Below are 14884 nucleotides of genomic sequence, written 5' to 3' on the forward strand. Positions count from 1 at the left end.
ACACCAAACGGATATTGTAAGGTAACAATAATAATTTAATTAATTGTTTTTTCTGATCTGCGATGTTCTTTGAACCTATCTCAATCAAATGGATGTCCACACCTGACAGGGCCTTTATGAAGCAACCTGCATCAGTAATGTCCTTGCCATGTAACACAGCACGGTCAGCTTCTCTTTTTAGATTCCCGCCCACGCCATCCATTGCTCCTTTACCATGGCCGGACTCCGTAAAATTCCATGTCATAGCCTTCAACTTAGGGAAAATAGTTGGAATGATGGTTTTAAATAGATATATGTTATTGCGGTTTCTATATTGAGTGGACGGAGAGTCGGAAAAAAATGAATTGCTTCAACATTAGGGTATTGGATTGCAGATCGTTTTAGAATGGGTTCAAGATGGGCCCAAATAGCATGTGACTGATGATCAAGAGTATTACTTACTGTAGTGAAACATGCTGTTTGCGGCTGGCCTTCATAGTTAGAATATCTAACACCAGTGTGTAGGGACAATTGCCTTTTGGAGGCTCTAAAGTGAACCGACTGTACCTCTTTAGCATATTTTGCAACATAATTTTTAGCAAAATCAATCCTGAAAAGAAGCTCTTTATGTTTTAGGTTTTTTAACTTTTCATTCAATTTGCTGTTTTGGTGAAAGGAATAATATAGGTGTTTTTTAAATCCGGCCACTTCTTTTTTGAAAAGTTTGATCAATTGCGTTACTTGTGTGACCTTATTCACTTTCGCAGTTCTTTTCACAACCTTCTTTTTGTTTTTTATCATCCTTTCTTCCTTGACATTTGTCCATTGGTAATACTTTATGCTGAAGTTACTATTATAAAAAAATGCCAACTCTTTGTTTCTGCATTTTTGGCATTCACCAAGCATACATGTTTTGTTTTTTACCGAGCAAACAAGTGATCTAATTACTTCTGTGGTGTTTTTTTTTCTATAACTTTCACTGCTCTCAATGATTGAATTATCAGACCAAAGTTTTTGTGTTTGATACATCCACAGGTCTCTCTATCGCATCTTTTTGGAAATGTGTCCCAAAATGGTCTAGATCTAGTGAAGGATGTTAATAAAATATTTTTCTTTTTTTCTTCCTGAAATCTTACATGGAGTTTTTTGTGTGTATCCAGCAAAACACACCTCTGTTTTGTGATTTTGTTACGTTTTATGACATCCCTCTTCATCTCCCAGGGCAAATTCTGCTGACAGAATCATTTTCGAAGAAAGTTATCAATTCTTTGGCCAAAGAACTCCTCACTAAGCATTTCTTCTTTCCCTTAGCACATTTGTAAGGTATTATTTTTTTTTAGATGCGTTTGTACTCTATACTTTTTTATTACATCGCATCCCACTTCTTTTCTTAAGTGCTGGACCTTCTTCTTCTGCCCCTTAATCTCTTTAAATTTTCCCTCTATTTGCTTTTGTAATGCATATCCTACAAATAGCTGCTTTTTTAATCTGAGGCGAGACAAATGTCTTTCCAACAAGGTTTGCAACCTTTTTTCTTGGTGATGGAGATGAAGTTTGTGTTACTGACTTCTTTTTTTGTCTTTCTAGTAGTTTTTTATACTTTTTCAGTCTTTGCTCAAGATCTTCTATTTGCTTCTGCTGTTTGTTTTTTCTCTATAAGCAGCACTTCTGTCTTTCCTTAAACAGCCTTCCTTCCCCTTTTCTTTTGGCTGGATTCATTTACCTGAATCTCAGCTGGTTCATCTATGCCTGGCGAATCTGGTGGCGTGTTGTTCAAGGCTAAGGCCAGTGCAGTTTTTTTTTCTTCTTTTTATATTATACTGTCTTGATACTGTCATAGAAAGCTTTAAACTCTTATGGCATATATCGGGACAAATAATCTAAATTCTTCTTTGCAGGCTTTATTCCTAAGGAACTGGTATACAAGTTAGGGAACGCTGCTACTTTTACAGGGGGGTAGAACCTTTTGGTGTTTTTGATTTTCTTTGCCAAACAGTGTGACCTCCATGGTTGCAAGACATTATGTGATGGTCTTGCACGTAGTGTAATTGGGTCGTCTGGTGATTTGGTACCATCCGTGGTCTGTTATGTTGAACTTAGTTGTACACAATGAATTCAAGACTATATCCATTTTTTTGAAGTCCTTGCCATCCATCACATTTACTACAAATGGTCGGGAATAATTCTTGGCGTTTACGATGATTTTGACAAAATAAAAGGGGATGTACACTTTTCTCCCTTTTTTGCTTTATCGATCATCGTAAAGTCTCGGTCACAAGGAAGGAAACTGTGGCCTGTGGTCAAAAAATGTTGTTCCACTGACGAAAAATATTCTTTTACAAGGAGATGTTTTAGCAAAGCAATAATGCGCAAGTTATTATTCTGGCCAACGAATCTATCGGACCAGATAACCAAGTTGCGTATTTCACCTTCCGCGAGTTAAGAAAAATGTAGAGTTATCTATTTCAAAACACATGAACCAAACTTTGGCTGAACCTCTTTTCCCAACAGTTTTATACCAAAACACATCATGGCCTAATTCGTACCTGCATTGTGTAAGGCTAAATTTTAACATGAAAGCTGTCTTTGATAAAATACATTGTTGTTCGTAAGGTTTGGACAAAAAAGAACCTGTTGAATATCAACACACAGCACAACTGTGTTTGGGTTAGCATTAGCAAAAGTAGTGTCTTCTGCCAATGACTTATAGGCAAGATCTACCTTTGAGTGGTGAAATTGACTTTCTCTTTCGACTGTTATTCTTTCGATCTCATCGTTAGCTGCTATTAATTTGATATAGAGCCGGTCGCAATAGATGCAAGTATCAGACCTTGGCACGCCAAACCTTAAATCAAAATTGGAATTAAAAACATCTCTATACATATGAAGAGTTAGTTACTTGTGTCTCAGGATGATTGATAACAAAGAGCTTCTACATTCTTCTTATTTTAAGGTTAGGGTTTAAGCAATTTCTTTACTCTGGGAGCAAGAGTAATGGTTTTCTAGCAATGTAAAAGACTAAATGTGTTGCCTAATTAGGTCTTTAGTTTATTCCGTTACTTTATGAGGGTGGTTCCAATGTAAACCTCGCCCATCAGACAAAGTTCTGTCAAATTTGATTTAACCACAAGTATCTGGACACGGCGTGGCGTGACATAAAAAATTGCACATAAGGTTTTTCTGCATACACGAATGTTGTTGTCTTTCCATGGTTTTTTCTCCTACAGTAGGTTTTTTATTGTTTTATTTTTGTTTTGAAGACTAGATTAAAGCTATTATGCTTCATAGACTTTTCAAAGTGTGTTGGATAGTGTGACTATTCAATACATACATATTTGGCCTTATTATCATTGTTCAGTTGACTAGTTTCAATGTTAGTTTTACATTTGTTCTTCTGTTTGGTGATGAGTCTGTTCACTAAATTGTCAACATAACCATTAGCCCTAGCGATATGTTTGATTATTGCTACCTCTGTATCAAAGTCTGATTTATTTAATGGTACACTTAGTTATCGAAAGTATCATTGAGTTGTAGGCAACAAATCACTGATTCAACCCAATCAGGCCTTCTGCTGGCCCGACCTGACCCAAAAAGTTGGGGACCTTCAGATCCCTAGTTTTATGACAAGGTGTATAGCTGTTGTAGTTTTTCCTTAAGTAGCTAATGCCTTCCCCCAAACGATCTTTTTATTGTAGAGGCCTACCCTTTGCTAGAACATGGATTCAATTTTCCCCTAATTAACATGAAAACCAAATTGCAGCCCCTCCAGTTCCTTCATTGACTATATCCTGAGACCTTATTTGTGAATTGTGGCGCTTTTCTTCGTCGTACCTACTGGGAGAGGACAAAATTTTCTCTTCTTCTATCTTAAGATTTTAGTAATCTACAATTAGTGCTATTTTGTAGAACCTATCCTTGGTTCTGGGTGTTCCTCTGTCGCCACACAAATAATTACTGATAAAGGCGGTGAGTTGTGCAATAGTTATACAAACGATTTAGCCTTGTGCTTCCTGTGTGGAGCTGTAAGTAAGCATAAGGAGTTTGTCAGCTCAACAACGGTGTCAGCACTTAGTCTACAAAAAAGTGCCATAGCATATTAGAGAATTTTTTGCAATGAATACCACATCAAAAGTAAAATGAAAACAATCACTTGGAGTATTACCATTACCAGGTATTGGAACCTTAAGTACAGATCACATCACTAATGTTATGATGTCTATTTCAGGTTGTCTTATGGGACAAAATCATTTTAAGAGGTGAAAATGCAGTGCTGGATTTTAAAAATATGAACACTAAATATTACTTCTGGGATGATGGAAACGGTTTAAAGTAAGTTACAACCAGGAAATTTTTACTTTTTGATCAAATATGTATCTGTGTTTAAGATTTTCTTAGGTTTAATAGGCTTATCTAAAGAAAATAAAAAGCCTATTTCGTAATTAAGTTAGTACATTTTTTGTTTAACCATGTTGAAAATGCAACAAAGTCTTTCAAAAAATACAGTAGAGTTCCACTCATTTAACAGTAAATGGAACCAAAATGAACTTGTATAGGCCTACATCAAAAGGTATTAAAAAAAATAAGAATTTTTATTGACTCTTGCCTACAAAAATAATTTATTCCACTGATAGTTTTTAACCTGTGTTTTGAGTTTATTTATGACTTTTCTAAAGAAAAATACCCCCGCCGAAGCAAACCTGCAGACCAATCGAATTTTAATTTGCCTGATATGATTTTCAATTATTAAATCTATTTATTTAAATAATATTAGGTTTAACGAGTAGGCTATCTAGGTTTACTACTGCTTCAGGGAGGCTAATAAAGTGTGTTTTAGTAAAATATCAAAAGCTTAGTATAAACTAAACAAGATTGCCAAGTTTGATAAAAATATACTTATAAACAAGCAAATTACAACAGATCACAATATTCTCCATAAGAATAACATGGAAATTTTAAATTTACATTTTTTTTTTTTTTTTTTTCCGTAACTAATAGTTTTACAAAAACACTTTAATAAACTAAATTAGGCATATTTGTTTTTAGCGAATTTCCCATATAGGGAATAAGCTTTTTTAAACTCTTCAAAATGGTCTAGAGAGAAATTGGAAAATTTTGTATTTCAAAAATTAGAGAACCTCTTTTTTACCCCGTAAATCCCCGTTTCCTTTGGTTTGATATGCTGGTTTGCGAAATCCTTCAAGTTTATCCCGCTTTCAAGCTAAATTACTCAAAATCGCACAATAATTACTCAAGTTATCGCGTTTACGTACATAGCTACTTCCCTATAGGGAAATTCACTGAAAAAGGATATTTTAAGTTTTTAGGGATTGCTTGGGTTAACTGACCTTTAGAGTTATTTGACCTAGGTCCAGTCCCGATAGGGTCAGTTAAGTGTCTACTGTAATTCCCTCTGAGTTGCCGGCACAGTATTCCCTTAATTTAACTGTTAAATGTATAAAGTCAACATTTTTTCCTAGTTTCTTTTAAACTTTTCATTAGAGCCCCTTGGTTAATTGGCTGAATTGGGAAAGTCACATAAGGGGGTAAGAAGATCACTCTAATGTCCTTACCTGCAAGATCCTCAGAGTCCAGGAGTAAGAGTGCATTGTCTAGCAGCAATGCGGTGAGTCAGTAGTGCGATCTTGAGCTGATCCATTAGGATGGCAAATCGATAAGGGAGTGTTTGTCAAATAAGGGTTGGTACTCAATATATTATCTTTGATTTGTTGTTACAGAAGTAACCCAAATGTCACATTGACTCTGACCTGGAACATCATCCCCAACGCCGGACTGCTGCCCAGCATCTTCGCGCTCGGCCACCACTCGTTCAAGTTCCCCAACGAATACACCACTTCGAGGCTGTGAGCTCACCAACAGTAACAGCTGTAACAGTATTCCTGAGGACTTGTGTTATCTGCACCTGTGTCGGTCAAGTTTTTTTTACACTTAGAATGGTTGTGTTTATTGAAGTACTTTCACTTAGTTGGTTTAATGTGGTCTTTTTTGTCATGACACTTCAAAATGTGAAAAGGTTATAAAAATGTTTTAAAATTGTAAAAAATAATGTTAAATACTTACTAAGCTTTGGAAACATAGCAATCATCTCATAATAACAAAAATGTTTGGATTTCTTAGTCTAAGCTAAGAATGAATTTCTCATCTGTTAGCGTTTTGTTGGGTCATGTGAAAGATCTTCCCATGTTTAAATTATTGTATATTTGTTAGGGTTAAATAAAGACATTTTCACTAAAGTTGTCAGAGATTTATCTAAAATCCATTCTTTCCCAAAGAGATGTTGATTCTAATATATGGTAGAATAATTTTCTGTTTGACAAAAAACTGGAAATGAAAAAAAAAACACGGTGGTGTTGCTTGGTAAAATTCCAAGGGGGGGGGAGAAGCCTAAATTTTCCCAACTGCTTAACATAGATTTCCCATCTATTTGTTATTTTAAGAAACAATTTTGTACTATTTAAAAAGTGTATGAATTATTATTCTATACTGCAGTCACACTCAAATAATACAATTTTCACAACACTATGATGTTTTTAGCTTTTTTACATACATTAATTGGTGGCTGAAAGTTACGTTTGGCTGGCCATGCCAGCTGTCATCGTCATTGAGAACCAAGCTGGTTTTTACATCCCTTGGCGGGCTGCAAAATCAGCTGCCCGCTTACTTTCTTAAAACATGAATGCATATTAAATGACCAATCAGTATCCATAGCATTTAAATAGAATTATTTTATTGTCACCGCTGCCTAGCAACTATTTAATACTAGCATAGTACCCGTCCTTTGTACGGGGTTAGCATATAAGTATAAAATGCATATTACAGTTATGGGAGGGGACACAGTTTAAGAAAATTTGCCCTTTTAATTTAGAAGGTATCCTATAGTGTAGCACACATCTACCATAGCCCTAATGTTCTACCACTGCACCTAAACCATAGAAAAAAGTAAAGTTCTCATTGTTTACCACAACTTTTTGACCCAAAAGACGTCCTAATGTGGTTTTGTGTCAAATGCTCGTTTATTTTCAAGATGAGCTCGTTCGCATCGCTCAATCACGTCCTGGTTGAAGTTTGTTTGCTACGCTTACTCACCTTTAGGTTGTAGCTTGCTCGCTGCGCTCACTTGCCTTCAGGTTTTGCTCGTTCGCTACGCTAATTCGCCTCCAGGTTGAAGTTCGTTTGCTATGCTCACTCACCTTTTGGTTGCAAATAGCTGTTTTTATAAATTTAAAATAAATAATAGTGTTGCACCCTGTTGGTAAACATATTAACTTTTTAATGCTATTTAACATCACAGAATCAAATTGTTTAGTTGAACCAGCTGTTAAGATTCTTTAATTCCATTTAAATATAAGTACTCATAAGGTTAACATGGGGAACTACAGAGCCACTGGGGCGAAGCCCGAAAGGATTTTTGAGATAAGAATGTGCCTAAATGTTTATCGGGAATGTGAGCTATCATCATGGCAAATTTCAGCCCAAACCGTCCAGTAGTTTATGCGTGATTGAACAACACACAAACTCACAAACTTTCAGATTTATAATATTAGTAAGATTATTTTTGCTGATTCCTCAAATTATTTCTTCACATAACCTTAAAGTTGTAGTTGTGTTAACTATCAGTGTGCATTATTATTGTAGTAATAGGGTATAGTGTGGTAAAAAAAAACGTTCGTACCACGGACCAAAACTTTTTTTGATCCGGCAAAACCTCATCGGCCCTAGGTACGAAATATATTATTAATAACTCTACAAAACTTGAATGAGTATTGTTTCAATCCAATAAACTTTACAAACCATTTTGGTTGCAGTTTTGGGTGCAGGAAACAAAAATCGAACTTAGATGTCAAACTAAACATCAAATTTTAGGTTATGTTTTCCATGTAGATCTGTTTCAGAGTGATAAGTTGATTCATTTGTGTAAATCCTTAATTAGGAATGATAAATGACTTTTGTAGATTTTTAAAAATGTATTCAGAGAATGATCATTTCATTTAAGTTATAAAAAAATAAGAGTTTTAAAGGTAATACCGATACACAAAACATAACTTTAATGTTATTTTAATCTATTTATTAGCAAGTACTCCTGTTAGTCAGCCTTCTCCAAATACTACAAAAAAAGGTATAAAATATATTTAATGTGACTGACGTGTAAAATATTCTTGAATTTCTTGTAAACAATACAAAGTTCATTTCAACCATATCACAATAAATTCTTCATTTAGATTTCCAAATTAGGTCCCCGAAGACTTGTAGGAATAATTGTATTATATTTTTTTTCTAGTAAACTATCTCTCAACATACTTTTATCATAGCCATTTGTTAAATCATTTAAAGAGTAAGACAAGTAGTTTTGAATTGACAAGTCAGACCTACAGAGCCATTCTAAAAGATAGGCAACATTTTTTAAGCCACTTTAATGAAGGTGATGATAATATAGCTCCACCTGAGCGTTTGCAGATTTTTCTGAGCGCTTCTAGAGCTCTGAACCTTCAATTAAATTAAAGTAATCAGTTAAAACCGTAGAACAGCTTTCGTATCGACCCCTGGATTTTATTAGCTCCTTCTGAGCACTCTGGGGAAGAAATTCGAATGTGGCTGGTTCTAGGAGTAGGTCTAGCCTGTTTTGTGAATACAATTTCATTCCCCCTTAGAATTTAAAACACTTTTCTGGCCACCCCTTCCAACTAAAAAAAAGAACTTCAAAAAGAAAGAAACACGATTGCAGCGTATTACAATGTAAATGATCACTGTTTTACAGGTTTTCGCTCATGGTCTGTGTGTACTGTTAACCAAGTGACAGCTGGTCTATGTGTAAGATTCAATTGTATACCTCGGTCTGTGGCAATGATCGCGGCATCGCATATATGCGACGCGCAGTAGCGAACGTGTTAACCATAAAAACGTATTTGGAATCTATTGAGGGCCTTATTTAATATAATGGATTATTGAATTAAAATAGTAAAATGACTTTAATTTCATTTTTTCGCATGGGTAGCCTCCGGATTATCAAGATACAATTAAAGTGGTTTAAATACCTGTAATGTCGATAATCCAATCGGTTGTGAAACAACTAGTTTCGGCTCACAAAGGAGCCTTCTTCAGGTTTTCCCAAGGACATTGTCACTTCTTCTGAAGGTCGTCAAAGATCACAATATTTGCAAAACACAAAAAACATTTAAAACACGTTACATGCATGCCTAGGCCTAGCTTTAACGATGTGACTGGCGGGAGTTTACGTCTAGACTGCCGGGCACTATGGTCGGTGCGTCTTATCAGTAACAGGTTGTTTGTGGGTATCATTCTTCTCCCTCTCCCTTTCCATTATTTCTATTGTAGTGTTGTAAATGAAATTAGATGAGAATGAAAGCTTGTTGTTTAGCACGTTTTGTTTGTCCAATTTGACTGCCTTATAAATTTTGTTTTTTGTATCATCTCCACTTTTTGTATCATCTCTGTGATATTGTGTTCAGGAGTGACATTATCTTTCTTTAAGGCTTCCAGCATGAGTCCCATGTTGCAGTGTTTAATACAAACACAGGTATCTCTGTCAGACCTCTTAGGAAACGTAACCCAGAATGGACGTGATCTGCAAAACATTGAAAAAGATATTTTTGTGTTGGTTTTACCGACAAAACAATTGTACAAGCTTGTCATAGAGTCCAACAAGATTCTGCGACGTTTTTTTACCTTGGCTCTTACCACAAAATCTTTTTCTCTGGGCACATTCTACTTGTCGTGTCATCTTCAAAAAAGTCAATCAACTTTCTTTTTTCTTTTTGTTGAACGCATTGTCTTGTTTTTCTGATGTATTCAAAATTTTGTTCTTTAAGTTTTGCGTTCACCCTGTAAGGCACCAAATGTTTGAAATACTTTTGGACTCTATATTTGTTTAACACCTTGTTTCAAAGTACTTTTCGGGCAGCTTATTTTTTCTTTCTTCCACCTTTTGCTTCTTCGATCTGGCTCTCAACTTGTTTTTGAAAGGCTAAAAACAATTGTTTCCTTACATTTGGCAAAACTTTCTCTTTCCCTAACAGTTCCTGCACCTTTTTTCTTGGAAATGGTGAAACATTTGGTTTTAGTTTTTTTTTTTTTTCTCTGGTATCGCTTTTTGTACTTTTCTACTTTTTATTATATTTGTTTTTATTTCGTCGTCTTGTTTTTAATTTTTTTATAGGCCTTCGCTCTGTCCCTTCTAACTTGCTTTCATCCTCTTTTAGCGAATTTCCCTATAGGGAAGTAGCTATTACCGTAGGTCTCATGGTAAGACTTAGGCCCGGGACCGATTTACTTTTTCATTTTGATGTCCCCAGAGGCCAAAAACACCACTCGTTCAAATTTTTATATATGTATATATATATGTGTCCGTGAACACGATAACTTGAGTAATTTTTATCCGATTTTGATGAAATTTGGTTTGAAGGTGTAAGGCGGGATAAACTTGAATGAGTTCGCGATCCAGCATGATCGGACCATGGGAACAGGGTTTTATGGGGGGTTTTATGGGGTAAAAATAGGTTTTTCTCACTTTTGACCCTCAAAACACAAAATTTCCCAATTTTTCTCTAAACCTTCTTAAAGAGCTTAAAAAAACAAACAATTCAGTATATCAAAGTGTTTTTGTACGGTTATTGGTTACGGAGAAAACTAAAAAAATGGTAAATTTAAAATTCCCATGTTATTCTTATGGAGAATATTGTAAAATGTTGTAGTTTGCTTGTTTATGGATATCTTTTGATCAAACTTGGCAAATATATTCATTTTATACTAAGCAATAAGTATTTTACTTAAAACACACACTTTATTAGTTTCCTTGTAGCAGCAAACCTAGGTACTCGTTAAACCTAATGTTATTTAGATAGATCAATTGAAAATCAATTCAGCCAAATGGAAATTCGCTTAGGCGTCAGGTTTGCTGCGGCGGGGTTATTTTTCTATTCTTTTTGTTCATTTGGTTCATCTTCCATATCAGATGCAGTGGGCGTGTTTCTTATAGCATGCTCTTTAGCCTTCTTCTTTTCTCTGTATTTTTTTGAACTCTTCCTCCAATATTTTCGCAGTTTCCTCTTCTCTCTTGGTTTCTTGTCGGCAATTCCTTTGATTGGCTTTGCTTCATTTAGTCTATAATACCTTTCCAAATCTTGTTCTAGTTGCTCTTCAGTAAACTTGCTTCGTCTTTGTCTTTGCTGTTCTCTTTTCCTCGCCCTCTGTTGCTCAAGGGTTGTCTTGGCTGATGTCTTCGCCGTACGTCCCATGATTTCTTAAATGAAGCCAAGTAAAACTTTTGGAGATCTGAAATAAATAGAAATATGTAAGAAAACTGGAAAGCAGTATTAATATTTGATAAAACTAATATCACGTTTTGGGCGGCTAATAAAAAACAGTATATGCCAGACTAAAAGAGATAAGGTTCAGGTAGGCCAGGGTGCGTATCTTACCCTCTAGACGGATTCAGCGTGTTCAGCACCACCGCTAGGTTAGATTATATAAATAAAAAAAAAAAATTGTATAAATTGTTTAAAAGTTAAGACAACTTCACCCCATGCGGATATTAACCCCGCGAACAAGGGATAGTCCCTAGGAATTCGGCGGAATACACTGAAACCGTAGGGGGGTTGTAAATATGTGGCCAGGCAGCTTAAATCGCTTTGTCTAAACACCTATTGTTGTGCGAGGAATGGCAGGTTCCGATACAAAAAACTGGGTTCTCAAGTATTTGCCCCACTGTGAAACAGCTAGCTTCTTAAAAGCAATATAAATCATGATTAAAGTGTTTCTAAACAACCATTCATTACTTAACGTTAACTACATTTGTTGCCTTCTCAATATGTATTGCATCACAACATAAGGTATCGTCAGTAGGGCCAACAATAATAGTATTTAAATTCTTCTTCACTTTCCTTGTACATGTAAAATACTGTAAGTTGGCACTTGGCTCCTAGGTACAAAATGTGTATTTATATGTATATTTATGACCCCTAAATATAAATATAGGCCCACCCCGACCCTTCAAACAATCCTATTAGCACGCTTCTGTGCACGCCCTAGTCAGGGACGTTCAGCACCCGGGGCAAACGCCTTTTGGCGCCCCCCCCCCCCTCAATTGGACTGAAACTAATTCCTTACAAATCTTCTTAAAAAATGTGTGGTGTGTCCATCGGTGCAATACATTAATAATATTCAGATCTTAAAATGCTTAAACTCAAGTTCAAAGTACTAAGGCCTAGATATAAGTGGTAAATAATTGAATACAGTACGTATTTTCAAAGACAAATAGTTTATTTGAAAACAAAATCATTCAGGTTTACAACAAACACTTAAGGTAATAAACTATGTACAAGTGGGTCATGTATTAGATAAAATTATAAAAAATTTAACTGAAAATACTTATTTTAAACATTTAATTGTTCTTATAGAGTTTCACTTTTCGGGCTTTTCTTGTTAATAAATTCTTAAATTAATAAAAAAAACATGTAAATCAATTAAAAACAATTTGAAAACACATAAATATATACAGCAACAAAAAGTTAGGTACTCAACAAAGTGTTTGAAAGACTGGATATTAATATGAATCTGTATTAATAAATAAATACAAAGTAACAAAGTACTGTATATTATCTTAACTTTACTCTTCGTTTCATTTAGCCATGATGATAGAAGAGACGAGGATTGATGTGTTTTTTTTCTCTCTTTAGCTCTTTTGCGATTTTCCACACCTGACAGTTTTTTTGACATGACTATTATTCAAAACACGAAAATAATATTGCTAGTAACACGCAAAGAAACAGCACCGCAACCACATTTCGTGTCCTGAACCACTGATTACTAGTAGAATGAAGTTCCGTATGAACTGTTAGTTGTCAACTGGAAGTGTTCTGACTCCGCGCCGGCGCCGTCCTAGTGACTCATCGACGACAGACAGACAACGCAGTATGCTCATCCTCATACTCGCTCTGTACAAGTTCATACGGACCGTTAACATGATTCGTAAACAGTATAATAACAGTCAGATAGCATTCATCATTTCACTTTGTACTTTCTTAGACTTGTATAACAATTAAAAAATATAATGATTTTCTTTTGCAATACAAGACGGATTAAAAATATTTTGAACAATTTTTGTTTGAAAAAAAAATCTGTGCCTGTGTTGGCGCCCCCAACAACTGGCGCCCGCGTGACCCCCCCCCCCTAGTTACGTCCCTGGCCCTAGTTAAAAAAACAACAATACAAATGGTGCAAAAATTTGGAATTTTATATCGCGCTTATGTTATAAAATTATTGAACAATAATTTCCGTTTTTGTCCCATTAAAATCGGATTATTTTAACGGGTTTTATAATGTTAGAATTTTTTGAAAATTTTTATTTCCAATAAAGAAGCATTAAAACTCAGCGTATACAAATGTTTTCGATATCCAAAATAAATATATGTATCACGAGATAGATTATTATATAGAGTAGGTAGTTTTATCGTAACAATATTTGAGTATTATCACGTTTTACATAATCGTGAAGTGTAAACCAGTTTGATTTACATATATTTCTGCATAATTGAACAAATCAATCACGCTTGTGTTCGGATAGAAAATTTGTTTACCAAACAATACTCATGAAATATGATTGAAAAAAGAATTTACAACTCACCGAAGTTTGGCTGGCGTTTCACGTGATCCTTCCTAACGGTAAATTCCGGTGTTATGTAAATCTAGTGCAGCTCTTCAATTCCGGATGTCTCCACATCCGAGTCGTCTGGTCCTGCGTCTTCGCTGCTCTCAGAGTCGCTCCCGACGTGGATGATAAAGGATTCAGTTATGTCATCTATCGCTGGTTCCCTGGCGGACTATTCATTTTCTGCATTCTTAATATGGTCGCATTTTCACTTTCATTGGTCTGAGCCAATCGTAGAAAACTTTTCTTCGCAGAGCTTTTGTATGTCTGGGAGTTTGAATGTTGTGTTGTGTGTAGCAACATAGTTTTTAATGTCTGCCCAAATCATTTCGATAGGATTAAGATCTGGATAATACGGTGGTAGACGTAAAACGGTCTGTCCTCTTCCCCTTAATAATTCATCCAACCGATATCTTACAAATCTATCCTTGTTTACGACAATGATTTTGTACAGCTGTGGCTTTAGCATTGACTCCTCAAAAGGTATATTTTAACTATACAAACTTTCATTATAAATCAAGAGGTACGGTGAGTCTACCGGTGAATGATCGGTTAAGCTGTCCCGATGAACGACCACTGGTGCACTGACCCTATATCTCAAAATGTTAGTTTTTTCTAACATAACCTTGAAGTTATCATAATTATCATAGCTTGACTTACCTCAGTTGATGTTTGATCTGTACTAGTGATGCGCGATTGCGAGATGTACCATTCGAAACGTTTCGATTGTTTTATCCATTCGAAATGTTTACGAATGGTTATTCTGCATTCCAAATGTGCATTCGAAATGGTCAATGACAATAATTATTTAATTTTACATATATCGTTATGGGAAATCAATAAAAGTAAACAATGCACTTTTCTTATATACATATATTTATTTAACACATAAACGAAATTAAGAGTTTACAAATAACATTGTAAATTATATAATCAAACTTGTAATTTTGGAGTGCCTAGGCCTCAAATAAAAATCCTTGTAACAAATTCTTGTTAGTTTTCAAAACAAATCTGTAAGATGAATGGCTAAAAACAAAAACACTTCTCTAGACATATATAGAAAATGGTTTCAATGGTTTTAGTGTTGATTAAGAGTTGATACAATTTACATTGAAGATTATACAATACAACTTGTAATTTCGGAGTACCTATAGGACTCAAATGAAAATCATTGTAACAAATTCTTGTTTTCAAACAAAAATGAGAATGGTAAAAAACAAAAAC

The 14884-nt window shown here is 35.0% G+C and overlaps 1 protein-coding gene across 2 annotated transcripts in view; it reads left to right on the plus strand.

The window, feature by feature from the left end:
- The window catches only part of LOC128986787 (signal peptidase complex subunit 3-like), a 29756-nt gene extending 23526 nt beyond the window's left edge, over positions 1-6230 (plus strand). For both annotated transcript variants that reach the window (XM_054407309.1, XM_054407308.1), the window contains exons 4-5: positions 4205-4308; positions 5715-6230. In XM_054407309.1, the coding sequence (XP_054263284.1) occupies positions 4205-4308; positions 5715-5844 (234 nt within the window). In that variant the 3' untranslated portion in view covers positions 5845-6230. The remainder of the gene's footprint in view (positions 1-4204; positions 4309-5714) is intronic.
- The last annotated feature ends 8654 nt before the right edge of the window (positions 6231-14884 follow it).

The sequence above is a fragment of the Macrosteles quadrilineatus genome, unplaced genomic scaffold (genome assembly GCF_028750875.1).
Source record: "Macrosteles quadrilineatus isolate MER2022 unplaced genomic scaffold, UCM_ALF_1.0 Scaffold_2__2_contigs__length_208266976, whole genome shotgun sequence".
NCBI classification, from domain to species: Eukaryota; Metazoa; Arthropoda; class Insecta; order Hemiptera; family Cicadellidae; genus Macrosteles; species Macrosteles quadrilineatus.